The 14480-nt window shown below is 54.7% G+C and overlaps 1 protein-coding gene across 1 annotated transcript in view; it reads left to right on the top strand.

Annotated features, from left to right (window-relative positions):
* NID1 (nidogen 1) overlaps nt 1-1612 on the top strand; it is a 67838-nt gene extending 66226 nt beyond the window's left edge. The window contains exon 20 of the mRNA XM_054575500.1: nt 745-1612. Within this exon, the coding sequence (XP_054431475.1) occupies nt 745-866 (122 nt within the window). The 3' untranslated portion in view covers nt 867-1612. The remainder of the gene's footprint in view (nt 1-744) is intronic.
* The last annotated feature ends 12868 nt before the right edge of the window (nt 1613-14480 follow it).

Below are 14480 nucleotides of genomic sequence, written 5' to 3'. Positions count from 1 at the left end.
CGGACCCCGGGCTGCATCGAGCAGTGTGTGGTCTTCGGGTTCCACACAGGAGCGCCAGGGTTAGGATGCCTGCTGCTTGGAAAGGCCATTTATTTGTCCTAAAAGCAACAACAATAATTAGTAATCAAAATAATTACAAACATGAATGCGGCCCTTACTGTGAGCGAGGTCCTTGACATCGATTAGCTCACTCAGCATTCTAAGTGCTTTGTGTTCCTTAGTTCATTTCATCCTCCCAGCAACTGGAGGAGGTAGGTACTATTGTTATGCTCACTTTATAAGGAAGGAAACTGAAGCCACTCACGCAAAGTCACACACACTGTCACAAAGACGGTGGCAGAGCTGGGGGCATCTAGGCAGCCTGGCTCCGGAGTCTGGGCTGCCTCTTCGAGGCCGCTCCCCTGACACGCCCTTCTCCCTGGCTCCTTCCTCCCCCAGTCAAGGGCAAGGCCAGCCCAGATAGAGGGGACTTTGTGCTTTGAAATTCCAACTCCATGTTCTAATCAGAGGGAGCCCCCTCTCCCTGAGATCCACAAAGCCCCCAAATGAGCCGTCGGGGCCCTTGCCTGTGGCACATCCTGAAGGATAAAGCAGCAGCCAGGAGATGAGCTTAGCCGAGGGCCCGGTACAGCCTTCCCTGGTCCCCTGAAGCCCCCCGGCGCGGCCTCCTGGAAACCAAAAATGGGGGTTCACACGGAAGCCGTGCTCTTAGAGGGCTAGTGAGCGGATGGCCGCCTTTTGCAGGTCACAACTACTGTTCGGTGAACAACGGCGGCTGTACCCACCTCTGCTTGGCCACCCCGGGAGGCAGGACCTGCCGCTGCCCTGACAACACCCTGGGAGTTGACTGTATCGAGCGGAAATGAGGACGAGGGTGCCTTGTTCCCTCACCAAGTCTTTCGCAGCCGCACCCTACGTCCAAGGGTCCAGACGAAAGACTGACCTGGTGGCTGGGTGGCCACCAGCCTGAGCCTCAACAGCGTGCCCCTCACTGTTCCCCAAAACATAAGCCCCAAGCTCCTGGGATGGGAAAGCCTCTGTACCTGCACAGACAGAACAGCCCCCCAACCCAAACCCTCGGACAAGTGTATGCAGATGGGGGCCGCACGCCCACCCCAGGCCCCTGGGGCCGGCCCCCACAGGCACCCCAGCGGCGCACAGACCCACCCAGGCCTGAGCCGCCCCTCCCTGTGGCTTCCTGAGCTCAGCGTCCGGGACGCGCCAGCCAGGGCCCCAGCCCAGTGGTGCCGGAACCGGGAGAGCCTTCCAGGAACAGTTGTTTGTCTTCAAAGGCAAATAGATCCCCAAGAATGACAAGGTTTGGGGAACACGTGGGTGGTTTGTATGGCCCAACCCACAAATTAGTTTCACTTTCTTTTTATATTTATCATTCATTCCATATCAAGCCCTCTATATCAAATGTTTGTCATAATTTTGTATAATTTTTATAACTTCATTTTTTTAAATGGTAAATTCTTAAAACTGTGGAAACCATTGAAGGTGCTTACTAACTGTTCCCCCCGTTTATATCAGTGTTGGATAATTCCTTGAGTTTACAGCTGTATAAATATTAGTGCAGAAAATTAAAAAAAAATTGTTAATAAATCTTCCTCTATCCTATTTGACTGAAGAAATTTAATGTTGGGAGGCTGATTCACAGTGAAAAGAACCATCTCATAATCTGTAAGCCTGAGAAACCCATGTTATGGGGTGCTGGTTTCCCAAGCACGTCAACAAAAGGCTAAGGGGCTTGTCATTGACCTGAACGTGAACTCAGTCACAGACCCCAAACCACCCTTTTGGAGATTGTTTTCATTTTTTAGAAAAATTTCAGTCTCCTGATTCAGTTCTGAAGAGCTATTCCGCTGCTGCCGTGCCCGCCCCCCCCCCCCCCCCTGAAGGAACACGCCCTTTGCTGGCACTGGCCGTGCAGTGAGGCCGCAGGCCAGCTGGGGGTGTGTGTGTGCTGCACGCACGCAGCGAATGGGCCTGTGCCGCGGACTGAGGGGAGGCTCAGACGCCGCAGGATGCGGTGCACGCAGCCACCGCGGAGAAGGGAATCGGCACACGAGGGACTCTGTGAAACGGCCCCCGCAGTGGGATCAGCACAGCCTGTTGGCAGTTTCTGGAAGGGGACACCTTTAGAGTTAGGCCAAAACCTCCAGCGTTTGATTCTTGTCATAAAATCTACTGAGGCGTCGTCAGGGAGGGTGGTGGAGTGGGAGGCTCCAGGAACCCACCGCTCTGCTCAAGCCACCACTGGGGTGATGGGAAGGGTGTGAATCAGTGGCTTTAGGTCAAGCAGACACTCAGCACCCAGGCAAGAGCTTGAGGAGGCGGGTGAATTTTGGTCAAGTTCAGCTTTCCCTCAGCCGTGGCCACCGACCCCTCACACAGCCCCTCAGCAGGCAGCTGCGGGGCGGCCCACGTTCCCAGTGTGCTCGTTGGAGCCGGGGTGGGCGATAAGGACTTCGTTACAGATCAGGGTTGTGGGTTCTGATCGCTGATGGCTGCTCCCGGCCACTAGGAGAGAGGGGCAGCACAGAGGGAAAATCTCCATGACTTTGGATTTGGCGATGATTGCTTGGATGTGGCACCAAAAGTACAAGCTACAACAGAAAAAATAGACAAATTGGTCGTCATCAAAATTTAAAAAATTTTGTGCATCGAAGGACACTATCGAGAAAGTGAAAGGAAAAAAAACAAACACGGAAGTGGAGAAAGTATTTGCAAATCCTGCACCAGAAAGTGGTTACTATCCTAAGTATGTAAAGAACTATAACTCAAGGATAACAAAAACCACCCAACCCAAAAATGGACAAGGGGTTTGAGTCCATGTTTTATGGAGAAGATACACCAATGGCCAATAAGCACATGAAAACATGTTAACACCATTAATCTTTAGGGAAATGCAAATCAAAACCACAATTAGATGTAAAAAAACAAAAAGCACTGAGGAAGATGGGGAGAATTTGGACCCTTGCGCACAACTGGAACCATGTTCCCAGTGAGAATAAAATCGCGCAGCTGTCGTGAGCGATAGCTTCATGGCCCCTCAACAAAGCTCAACATACAGGTACCGCGTGACAGCATTTCCGCTCCCAGCTGCATCCAAAGGATTGGAAGGCAGGGGCTATAACACATTCTTGTCCTCCCTGGAGGTGTCCCCTCCCCACCCTCTCAGGGTCCCAGGGGCCACTGCCTCCCCTGGTCTCTCTGGGCCTCGGGGAGGTCACGGTCCCTGGCACTGTCCCCTCGGACCGCCCCGTTCCTGGAGATTCCCCACACTCCAGCCATAACTTGAAGCCTCAAATTATCCCAATGTGAGTGCACTGGTTTAGCTGAAAGCCTAGCTGGCACATGAGTCCGTAGCTCTGTGACCTTTACCTTTGAGTATGTTTGAAGATGTCTGAAGCTTAGCTTTTAAAAAGCCATTAAAAGCCTATTTTATAATCACACATCACATATACCTGTGTCCAGCTAGGATGCATGTTAGTTACAGAGAGCTAGCAGGGATGAATCACCCAGACCCACAAAAAGGTACAAGAAAGCCCTGTGGGTTTCGCCAGCTCCCCGATTTTCAGCCGGGGAGCCTCCGCTGGCAGGCAGCTTAACCGGCCCACTCGGGGAATTCTGCGTCCACATGGCAGTCTGTCGCTCCGGGTTCAGACTCAGTTGTATTCGGGAGTGTTGGCGCTGCCTCCCTGCTCAGAGTTCTCCCCAGTCCCAGATCTGACCCCGGGGCTGCAGACCTGCTACGTAAGACCCCCCCAGTGCAGCCTCCCTGCACGGGGTCGGGCTGGCCTTCCACAGCGGGTGGTCTTCCAAGGGTGGGCCTGCTCGCGGCTGTCCCTCCGGGGTCTCCTGATCCTCCTCGTCCCGGCCGCCTGGACGATGGGGACACCCAGCAGCTCCTTCAGCCCCTTCGCCCCTCTGTCTTCCCCTGCGGGACACGGGTGGTTGGTGGGCCGCCCTCCTCCCTTGCTGCCCTTTCTCGGGGGCTGCCCTGCAGAGGCCCACGGGCACATGTGAGGGGCTTCTGCCCACTGGCAGGCCGCACTCCTCCTGCCAGAGCTCGCTGACCCAGCGTGCCTCTGCCCTGCCCCTCAGCCTCTCCCTCTGCTCTGGGCTTCTCCGAGGGTCATGGGGTGGGGAGGCTGCCTCTGTGGGCTCATGGCCTGGCAAGGCTGAGCTGTCTCATGCCCTTGTTCAAGGTCACTCTAACCACAGCCCTCCTGGGAGCAAATGGAGTCCCTGTGCTGTGGTCCTAAAGGCAGAGGCCGCAGGCGACAGGTTAGAGAGAAAGGACACTCCATAGTGCCTCACATGATCGGTTTAACACACAGAGTCCATAAGAGAAGTAATATGGACATAACTATCCAAAAACCCTGAGACACCTGGCTGCCCCCTTCCCGCATGAGTCAGAGTGCGGGACGCTGCCTAAAGCTGCCATCCCAAGGATCAAGGTCCCTTACACGGAGACCGCTCCTGACAAGGGGCCTTGAGAAGGGAGATGTGGGTCTTGACAGACAGACTTGCTGCCCGGACCCATGCTCAGGGCCCGAGAGCACCTTCCCTGGTCCTAAGCCACTTTAACACAAAGCGACTACCTTTTCTCCCCCGAGGAGCAGGGTTTGGGCTCCGACTGCTCACCCCAGGGGGCCTCCACTGTTTCCACTCCCAGGCTTAGTTTAAAGAAACTAAGCCCTGGCCAGGAAGTTCAGTTGGTAAGAGCATCATCCCAATGGGCCAAGGCTGGGCGGAGGGGGTTGACCCCCGGTCAGGGCACATACGAGAATCAACCAGTGAATGCATAAATAAGTGGAACGACAAATTCATGTTCCTCTCTCTCTAAAATCAGTAAGTTAACAATGAGTGAAATAAAATAATATAAAACATCACTTCCAGGTATTGAGTCTCTTGACACCCAAAACGTAAATGTTAGCACTTGGAATCCTGGCGTGAAGTGAACAGTCCCGTGGCTTCTGGCCTAGGGAGCAGGGGGTCCCTGTGCAGCCTGGGCGGGCCCAGCGCTGCACCCAAGGCGAGTGTGCAGCAGGAGGCAGGAGCGGCCCTGAAGACCGGCGGGCAGGAGTCACGTCAGCAGTCGTGCCGTGGACCTTCATCAGCCGTGAGAGAGCAGCTGAGATGTCCACTCGTGTCCATTCAGGGGCTGGGCCTCCCGATGCCAGACACCGGGTGGGGAGGGGCTGCCCGGGCACGTCCCGCCCGCGGGAGGGTGGGCGTCTCACACCTGTGCCCGGCCGCCTGTCCTCCAGCTGCTGGCGCTGCGAGTCTGTGCTCCTTTCTCCCCCCCGGGGGCCTTCCAGGGTCCTCGGTCCCCAGGCCCACGGCGGCGCTCCTCTTCCTCGCGGGCTTCTGGAGGGCGGGCAGAACAGGGGCGGGAGTCCCTCCCGGATCCCCTGGCTTCTTTCTCAGCACCGCCCAGTTACTGCGCAAGGGCGACAGACCCCGAGCAGCCCACCTGCAGCTCCGTCTCCACCCAGCCCTGCTGTCCTCACCACCTGACAGGCTCCAGACCTCCTTTGCCTCCAGTCTGGGCTATTCAGTCCCGGGTGGGCAGTCAAAGGCTTCCAGGGACAAAGACACATCCCCTTACAGTAACATTTTGTGGTTGAATGGGAATACAAACACAGAGAGAAAAAGGACTTACCCCTCCCACCTCTCCAAACTGCTTCAAACTGCTGGTGGTTGCTGTGAAATCACCGCTGCATCTGGGTTCCACTGGACTCAGGTGTGAGAGTGATGTAACTGTCTTATTTTTCTTAAAGATTTATTTATCTTTAGAGAGGGGAAGAGAGGGAGGAAGAGGAGAGAAATATCAGTGTGTGGTTGTGTCTTGCGCGCCCCCTACTGGGGACCTGGCCCGCAGCCCAGGCATGTGCGACCCTTTGGTTCGCAGCCTGGCGCTCAACCCCCTGAGCCACACCAGCCAGGGCACAGTCTTATTTTTTTTAATGCCAGCATGGGACGCCTGCAGTTCCACCTCTTTGTAACTAGGCAAACGCCAAGACAATAAAAAACGTCTTTTAGTGGGTACTCAAGCAACGCATGTGGCGATGTGAAAGGAGGGGAGCCAGGGCCTGAAGGGCTGAAGTGCCCTGGCCGCCCCCCTTCCGCTTGAGTCAGAGTGCGGGACAGCACCTAAAGCTGCCTTCCCAAGGGTCAGGGTCCCCTACATGGGGACAACCCCGACGAGGGGCCTTTTTTAAAACAACACACAGTTAAGCCCTGGCTGGGTAGTTCAGTTGGTTGGAGCGCTGGTCCATGCATCCAAAAGGCTGCAGGTTTGATCCCTGGTCGGAGTGTGTACAGGAGGCAACAGACTGATGCCTCTCTCTAACTCCTTCCCCAACTGCACCCCCTTTTCTCTAAGATCAATAAAAACGTCCTCTGGTGAGGACAAACACACGCGTGTGCAATTAAGAGATAGAGGGGCCAAAAAGGCTTGGAAGATAGGATCCAGGATTGGCTTCCTGGTTACCTGAAGCACAGGTGGGAAGAGAGGAGCCCAGGTCACAGGACGGCCTGGGCTCTCCCGCGGGTGTGACACAGCCTTTACTCCGGGAGGTTCTTCCCCGCTGCAGTTCCAGCAGAGACCACTAGAGGGCAGGAGAACTCTCTCAATGCCTGCTGGGTGGGGATCGGGAGGGGGGTGGGGATGAGGGTTGGGGTGCGGCGGGGTGGGGGTGAAGGTGGGGTAGGGTGGGGGTGGGGCAGGGGGCTGAGGCTTCAGGAGGCCCAGCTACATAATAACTTCCCCAAAAGCTGCAGTGCTCAGGCTTATCATCCTGCTCAAGAGCTTTCTTAATATGGGCCAGTTGCCTAACCTGTTACAAAGGAGTCCAAATGCCAGTTTCCCAAGTGTCTTCAAGTGTCTCCATTTCAATGCAGGTTTCCCCCAAATAGCCCAGCACTTTGCCTTCCAATGTCAACTCTTTCTCAGCAAATATTTAGGACACCAGGTGGCATGCGGGCCACGGCATTCCTCAGCATGTGTTCCTTTCTTCGGGGAGCGGAAGCCCGGAGCAGAGCCGTCCTCAACAGCCTCAGAAGGAGCCGCCCCGGCAGCCACCTTGATCCTGGACCCCTGGCCCCCAGAGGTGCGAGACCGCACATTGCTGTTTAAATCTGTGGTCCTTGGTTACAACGGCCCCAAGAAACCGATCCACACGTGACATGTTTACTAATTCCCACGTGACAGGCTCCGCCCCAGTTCTTCCCAGTCTGAGAATTCCTGGGATGGAAAAGTATATGTGTTTCAGAAGAAAACCAACATTAGCTGCAAGTGTGGGGGGCCCCGAGCAGGAGCCCCCGGCTTCTCAGAGCTCAGACCCAGCCCCGAGCCAGGCAGCGCCAGCCCTGCGATCAGCCGGAGCTCCGAGGCTGCGCGCGGCTTCCCTCCGACAGGCGGCCGAGTGAGAACCATCGGAAAAATCTGGAAAAATAAAAATACCCGATGGGGTCTTGATAGGGACTGGGTTGCATCTGTAGATCAATTTGGGGAGAATCACCCTCTTAGTAACATTGAGGCTTCCTGTCCATCAACATGAACCATTTCTCCATTTGTTTAAGAGGAACTACCTTACAATAGTACTGATCCCATTCCTGTGCCGTACTTAACACCCCTGTGACTATTTTGTAACTATCAATCTGTACTTCTTAGGCCTTCACCTCTCTCCCCAAGCCTCCCAAACCCCTCCCCTCTGGCAACCATCTGTTCTCTGTATCTATGAGTCTGTTTCTGTTTTGTTTGTTCCTTTATTTTGTTGTTTAGATTCCACATATAAGTGAATTCATATAGTACTTGCCTTTCTTTGACAGACTTATTTCACTTAGCATAACACCCTCTAGGTCCATCCATGTTGTAACAAATGGTAAGGTTTCATTTTTTAATGGCTGAATAATATTCCACCATATGTATGTACCACAGCTTTTTGCCAGGTAGGTACCGGAAATATCAGGAGGACACCGTATAAAGTATATGATTGTCTAACCATTATGCTGTACACCTGAAATAAATACAAAATAATATTGAATGTAAACTGTAAATGAAAAAAATTTTAAATAAAAGCATCTCATAAAAGTATGGGAGGACAAAAAAAAGAGAGACGTTTCTTGAGCGGCTATCGTGACCTGGCTCACCGCCTCAGTCGTGCGTAAGCTGCGCTTTACTGGTGTGGCGTCTGAGCCGGGACGGGTGAGGAAGCCGAGGAAGAGGACAGCGGGCTGGAGCGCGCCGACTTCCGGCCGGGCTGGCTGCTGCGGCTTCACTCGGCTGTTGCCCCTTCTCACCGAGGAGCCCTGGCGGCCCCGGCCACTTCTAAGCTTCAGGCATGTCATTCGCCTAATCAGTCACCTTCAGAACAACGTAGAGACAAGTGAGTAAGGAGGCCACAGGAACCGTCCGACAGCCTGTCCTTGAAGACACAAATATCTCTGTGCTCAGGGGAGGCCTGGAAGGAAGCACAGTGTCTTCACCGTGGTTCTCTCTGAGGACGGCGACGTGGAGGGGTTAGTGAGAGGGACTGTCACCTTTCATCGAGGACTTCCCCTCCCTGTCATTAGGACGCATCTCCTTTCCCATGAAAAGAATTTCAGGTTGAGAGAGAACGGGGAAAGATTGTCCCCCTATTGCCGATGGCACAACCTCGCAAGTGGGAAGTTCCTTGGTTCCCCTTCACAACTGTGGTGACTGTGGAGTTGTTCCGCCCCTCGAAGGTGGCTGAGCACGCGGCACCTTGCAGGGTGGGGGCTGGGAGGAGGACGCACAGGCGGAAGGAGCAGACCCGCACCTGCTGCAACCCAGGCCCCGGCTGCGCTGGCCCCGAGTGGGCCGGAGCTGCTGCCCTCGGGGTCGCGCTGTGCGCTGTTCCTCTGCGCGTGCAGGCCACGCACCCCGTCCCCAGAGCTTCCTCACCCATGGGCCCTGCAGCACTTCCTGTTGGGGGACCAAGGCCCCTAATGAAAGTGACAAGGAGGAAGCTGTGGCTGTGAGAGTGAGAATGGGGCAGGAGGAGGGCCACCTTCCCTTTGTCCTTCGGGGATGGGAGGCTCCTGGGTGCACCGCAGAGGCTCAGCAGGACCGGGGCTGCTCCCTGGCGCTGCCCCAGGGGCCCCGGAGACCACACAACAGGCGCGGCCTTCACTCTGACTCTCCTTCTTCCTTCTGCCATCGCCCCCCACCCAACAGCCAGCCACCCCACCCCTACTCCCCGCCCTTCCCTCTGCGGGGTGCTTCTCACACCGCACTGAAGTGACCTGTTTCTTTGTCCATTTCCCAGGCTGGCCTGTGAGGTTTTTGGAGTCAAGAACTCTGTCTCACTCGTCTTTGCTTTCCTGATGCCTAGAGTCATACAGGGTATAAGTACACCTTAAATATCAGTGGGCAGACAGGTGGACAGACGGAGCGAACGCAGTGGAGGCTAACACGTTCCCACCCAACATAAGCGTTCCTCTGGCCGACACTCTCTCCCACGGCCTAGATGCGCCCACACTCGGTCTGCTGCCTTGTGAGCGGGGCCGGCAGACTGTCTCACTGCCCACCCACGGCACAGCCTGAAGGCACTGGTGTCTGTCCCCGTTGGCCCCCCGAGCGTCTGAAAACAGAGCAGCCTTACCAAAATAAGACGAGCCACAGACGGGGAGAAAACATTTGCAAAACACACAGCTGATGAAAGTCTTGTTTCCAAAATGCACAAAGAACTTTTAAAACTCAACACTAAGAAAACAGCTCAATTTTAAATATGGGGGGGGGGGGGGAATCTAAACAGACATCTCGCCAAAGAAGATACACAGATGGCAGATAGCACACAAAAAGAATGTCAACATTATATATAATTAGAGAATTATAAATTAAAACAATGATGAGCTACCATTATATACACATGAGAATGGCCAAAATCCAGACACCCCTTGAGAACACCAAATGCTGATGGGGATATGGAGCAACAGGAACTCTCATTCATGCAAAATGGTGCTGTTACTGTGGAAGGCAGTTTGGCAGTTTCTTACAAATACTGTTACCGTACAATCCAGCGATCACACTCCTTGGTATTTACCCACAGGAGTTGAAAACATGTTCACACAAAAACCCACACACAGGTGTTTATTCGCAATTGCCAAAAACTGGAAGCAACCAGGATGCCCTTCAGCAGGTGATGGATAAATGATGGTCCATCCAGACAAGGGACTGTTACTCAGCACTAAAAAGAAAAGAGCCATCAAGCCATGAAAAAAAAAGACATGGAGGGGAAAGAACGCGTATCACCAAGTGGAAGAAGCCAATCCAGAAAGGTTGCATGCCGCGTGATTCCAGCTCTGACATTCTGGGAAGGAAAAACCATGGAGACAGTAAAAAAAAAAAATTAGTGGTTTTGTGGGGGCAGAGAGATGGATAAGAGGAGCACAGAGGGTTTTTAGAGCAGGGAAGCTATCGTGCATGACATTAGAATGGCGTTTTCAAACACTGGACAAAACCCACCGGGTGCACAACACCAAGAGTGAACCCTAGTGTGAGCTATGGACTTAGGAGCAACGTAGAGTATCCCCCCCTCCATTGTCATTAGTGTCCCCCACCAGCACAGGTTAACAATGGGGGAAACTGGCGTTTAAAGCTGTGCACATATGCCTGTCCTGAAATGTCTGTAACAAAATAAAATAAAACACAAAATCCAAGGTTTCACTGTGGGATGGGAGATTAAAGTGCTGGATTTGTCCCTGAAGACATGGGACCGCGCTGTGCAGAGGCCTGTGGGCCAGGCCCAGGCCCACATGGGGTGCGTTCGCGTCCTGGAGCGGCTGGAATGAAGCACTGAAACGCGGACGGTTTAGGCAGAGATGGACTTTCTCCCCGTCCCGCATCTGAGCGCCCGAGACTGGGATGTGGGCAGGGCTGGCTCCTTTGAGGCCGCAGGAGACAACCTGCTCCAGGCCTCCCTGTGGGGCTTGCAGGCCTTCCAGTTCCCATGCATTCCCTGGCATGCGCGTGTGTGTTTGTGTCCACATTTTGGCCCCAATCACCTCGTTTTTACATGATCTCTTTTATAAAGACCGTCTCCAAGTATAATTTTCCATTCCAAGTACTGGGTCAGGACTTCACAATTCAACTCATAACAGCAGAGCATCCCACAGCCGCCGGCAGAGGTTTGTCACCAACAGAGCCAGTGGGTCCACTGCCCGTCACACACAGAGGCAACAGGCCTTCCACAGAGAATAAGGCTTATCCGTCAGGCAGCCAAACAAGGCGGGAGACGAGGCTCAGGTCAGTCTCCCCAAATAAAGACGGGGAGTGGATTTAGAGGGAAGGGGAGGGAGAGACTGTCCATATTTGTGTATTCGAACTCAGGAGTCTTGAGTGGACAGTCCCAAGTAGATCTTAAGCCACCTGGGGCCGGGATGGGGAAGGCGAGAGAAAGCAGAAAGGAATCCCAGGTGGGCTGGTCGGCTGGCCGAGACCTGGGCGCCTGTATCCTTGCCTCTGAGCACCGCCCGTGAGGGCGGGGCCTGCTCACAAAGGCCCCGCCGCAGCGGGTTTGGGTTCTGGCCGCCGCGGGGTCAGCTGGACTCGTTTGTTGGCTCCCCGGCCTGGGTCAGCCCTGGGACCCGTCTGGTCCAGCCTGGTCTGGTGGTCCCCGGGGCGCTGTGAAGGAGGCCTGCTGTGACCTCAGACACTAAACACTAGGGGAAAGTCCCAGGGTCTGGCTTTGGGTCTTCACAGTGAAGAAAATGCGAAGAGCAGAGGCCTTTCCGTGGCCCCCAGGAAGGCTGCTGGGCAGGTGCTGAGGAAGGTCCCGGTCGGCAGAGCTCTGGGCGGGCAACTCCGACTTGGCCACTCAGCCCTCCGCCCCCCCAGCCCTGCCGCAGCTGCCACCTGCTCCCTGCCCCCAGGGGAATGGGGCAGGAGGAGGGCTGGGTGGCACAAAACATGACTGTGCTGGGCAGCGGGAGCCTGGTGGGTGGCTGGACCACCTGCCACCCAAGGGCCGTCATAGGAGAGGTCATTTGCTCTTCCAGGGCTGGGTGCAGGTCTCTGAGGAGACCCCGCCCCTTAGGGCCATGCAGGGTGCTGGCTGCTCCAGGCCTTCCCAGACCCCGAGGCGACAGCCCTCCGCCCTGTAGCTGCTGAGCAGGGGTCCAGGGGTGGTGGCTGACCGTTGCCCGATGAGCCGCGGCTGCTGTATACAAGGCGTCACTAGATGGGAAGCAGCCCGGCTGGAGCAGGGGAAGCCACCGGGGCTGGCAGGCTGCCAAGTCGCACCCCCTCACCCGACCACGCACAACCAACTAAGTGCAACAGGGGACCTGGAAGAAGGCCCGGTGGCCTTGGCAGTTGAGATCTGGTGTGGGCAACAGCCTAGAGAGCAAAGAGCCTGGATCCCACCTGCTCGCCACGCGTGCATTTTGCTTGGCCGACATCATGGCCCTAAACACACACAGGCAGGTCACTGTCTGCCCAGAGGGAAGCTGACCTATGCTTTTCTTGGAAAATTCACTGTATCTAATGAATTTACATATTTTATACCTTATCTCTTTCTGAAAAGAAGTGGGGATAGCTGCCCCTATCCTAAGGGAAATCGATGTTTTGCATGGTAAGGAGAGCAGTGTTCTGGAAAGCTTCTTGGGAAGACCTAGTAGCCATTTTCATATTCAGTGCCCTTGACCTTGGCTTGAAAGGGAAGGTGGGAAATGAAACAAAACAGCTGTTCGCAAAGCAGACGGCATCAGAGACAGTGTGGGTGCCTGCAGGGCGGGCGGGGGCGCTGCCTGGCGTATCGCTGCCTGGGGACCTGGCAGGGGGAGCTCAGATCATCGAGCCGCCCCCTTCGACGGCCAGGAGCAGGTGGTCCCCTTGTTTAGAGTCAATATTTTAGTGAAGTTTGCAGATAGATTTTATGGTCATCCCAGCTCTGGGCTCAGTCCTTTAATATGTGACTTCCAGCCACATTGGAGGAATACTTCCTCTGTCTTGCAAAGAGAGAAGTTGTTGATCACACATTAATTTTTATAGAATTGACTTTCACATCTGGAGTTTAAGCAAAGATGAAACTGACCTCCCCTCCCCTCGGCCAGTTTATCATCAGCTCATTATTAACAATTCTTTGAAAAGTGTAAAAGAAACCATCTCAGGGAATTGGGGATGTCAGCGTGGGTTTAGTGATTAGAGTGATTAGACTTCCTTTGCCATATTATTTTATTCGTTTCCTACACAAATATTCAGTCAGTGCTTGTCTATTACTGTTAAAACTTCTATTTTATTTAAACAGCTATTTAGAAGTCTTTCTTCATTGAGATATGACTGACATATAACATTACACTCGTCTGAGGTGTATCCACAATGATTCGGTATTTTTATATATTATGAAATAGTCACTGCAGTGAGTCTAGTTGTCTAGTTAACGTCCATCAGCACAGTTACAAATTTATTTCTGTTGTGATAAGAACTTTTAAGATCTACTCTCTCAGCAACTTTCTAACATACAATACATAGTCACCTTGCTGTGCATCACATGACCAGAACTTATTTTATGATGGGAAGGGTGCACCTTTTGACCCCCTTATCCCTTCACAGCTATTAAACTCCAGATAAAATGTCTTGTTTGCTTTGCAAGAAGAGGAGGCAGCGCCCACATGCCTGGTTGGGAGGAGCCGGCGCCGAACTCCTGCGTTTTCCTCTCTGTGGGGTACACAGTGCTCGGCAGGGAGCCCCAGTTGCATCACATGCGCCCCAAAGCCAGGACGCAGCTCAGGAAGGGAAGCTGGGGCAAACTGGTCACGTGGCTTCTGCCAGCGCCCAGAAAATCCAGGGTGGGACTGAATTCCCCTGGGGCAGCCTGCCCAGGGCCCAGGGCTGTTTGTAACTGGGCTTTAAGGACGGTAAGAGGAGTCAGAAGACAGGTTCCTGCTGCTCCGCGCTGCGCCTCCAGCCTCCTCCTCCTCTGTGAACGGGAGCCACAGCTGCTGGACCGCCCCACGGGCAGGCCGGCCGCGGGCGTGGCGCGGGGCCTGTGCTGTGCCCTCGGCGGATGCCGGCCGTCAAGCTCACGCTCAGAGGTGCTGGCAGGGCCATTCCTGTCCCTGCCTAGACGGGTTTGCCAGCCACGCCCCTGTCCGGGGGCTGCTCTCTGCAACCACAGCCTGGTCCTTGAGGGCAGCGGCGACCCCGATTCGGGACCGCAGGCAGTCAGAGCAGCGGCGGCAGCGCAGGCCTGACCGCCGCCGGGCCAGGGAGTCACCGGAATCACCAGACGACCCGCTGAAGCGAACGAGGGGCCGAGCCCAGGGGCAGAGGAGGAGCTGGCGGCCGGAGGACTGCACCTGGACCTGGGCGCAGGAGGCATGGAGCCCCCGGCCTGCTCGTGTGGCAACGAAATCTTGTGCAAGGCACGCTGTGTGTGACATTATGCAGAACGTGTTCCCCAAAAGCTTGAAGGACTTCCCTAAGGACAGAAAGGGAACCA

Source organism: Pteronotus mesoamericanus, unplaced genomic scaffold (genome assembly GCF_021234165.1).
Source record: "Pteronotus mesoamericanus isolate MK-2021 breed Mesoamerican mustached bat unplaced genomic scaffold, CSHL_Meso_final contig_303, whole genome shotgun sequence".
NCBI lineage: Eukaryota > Metazoa > Chordata > Mammalia > Chiroptera > Mormoopidae > Pteronotus > Pteronotus mesoamericanus.
Note: the sequence above shows the minus strand (reverse complement) of the source record. Positions and strands in the feature narration are given on the sequence as shown.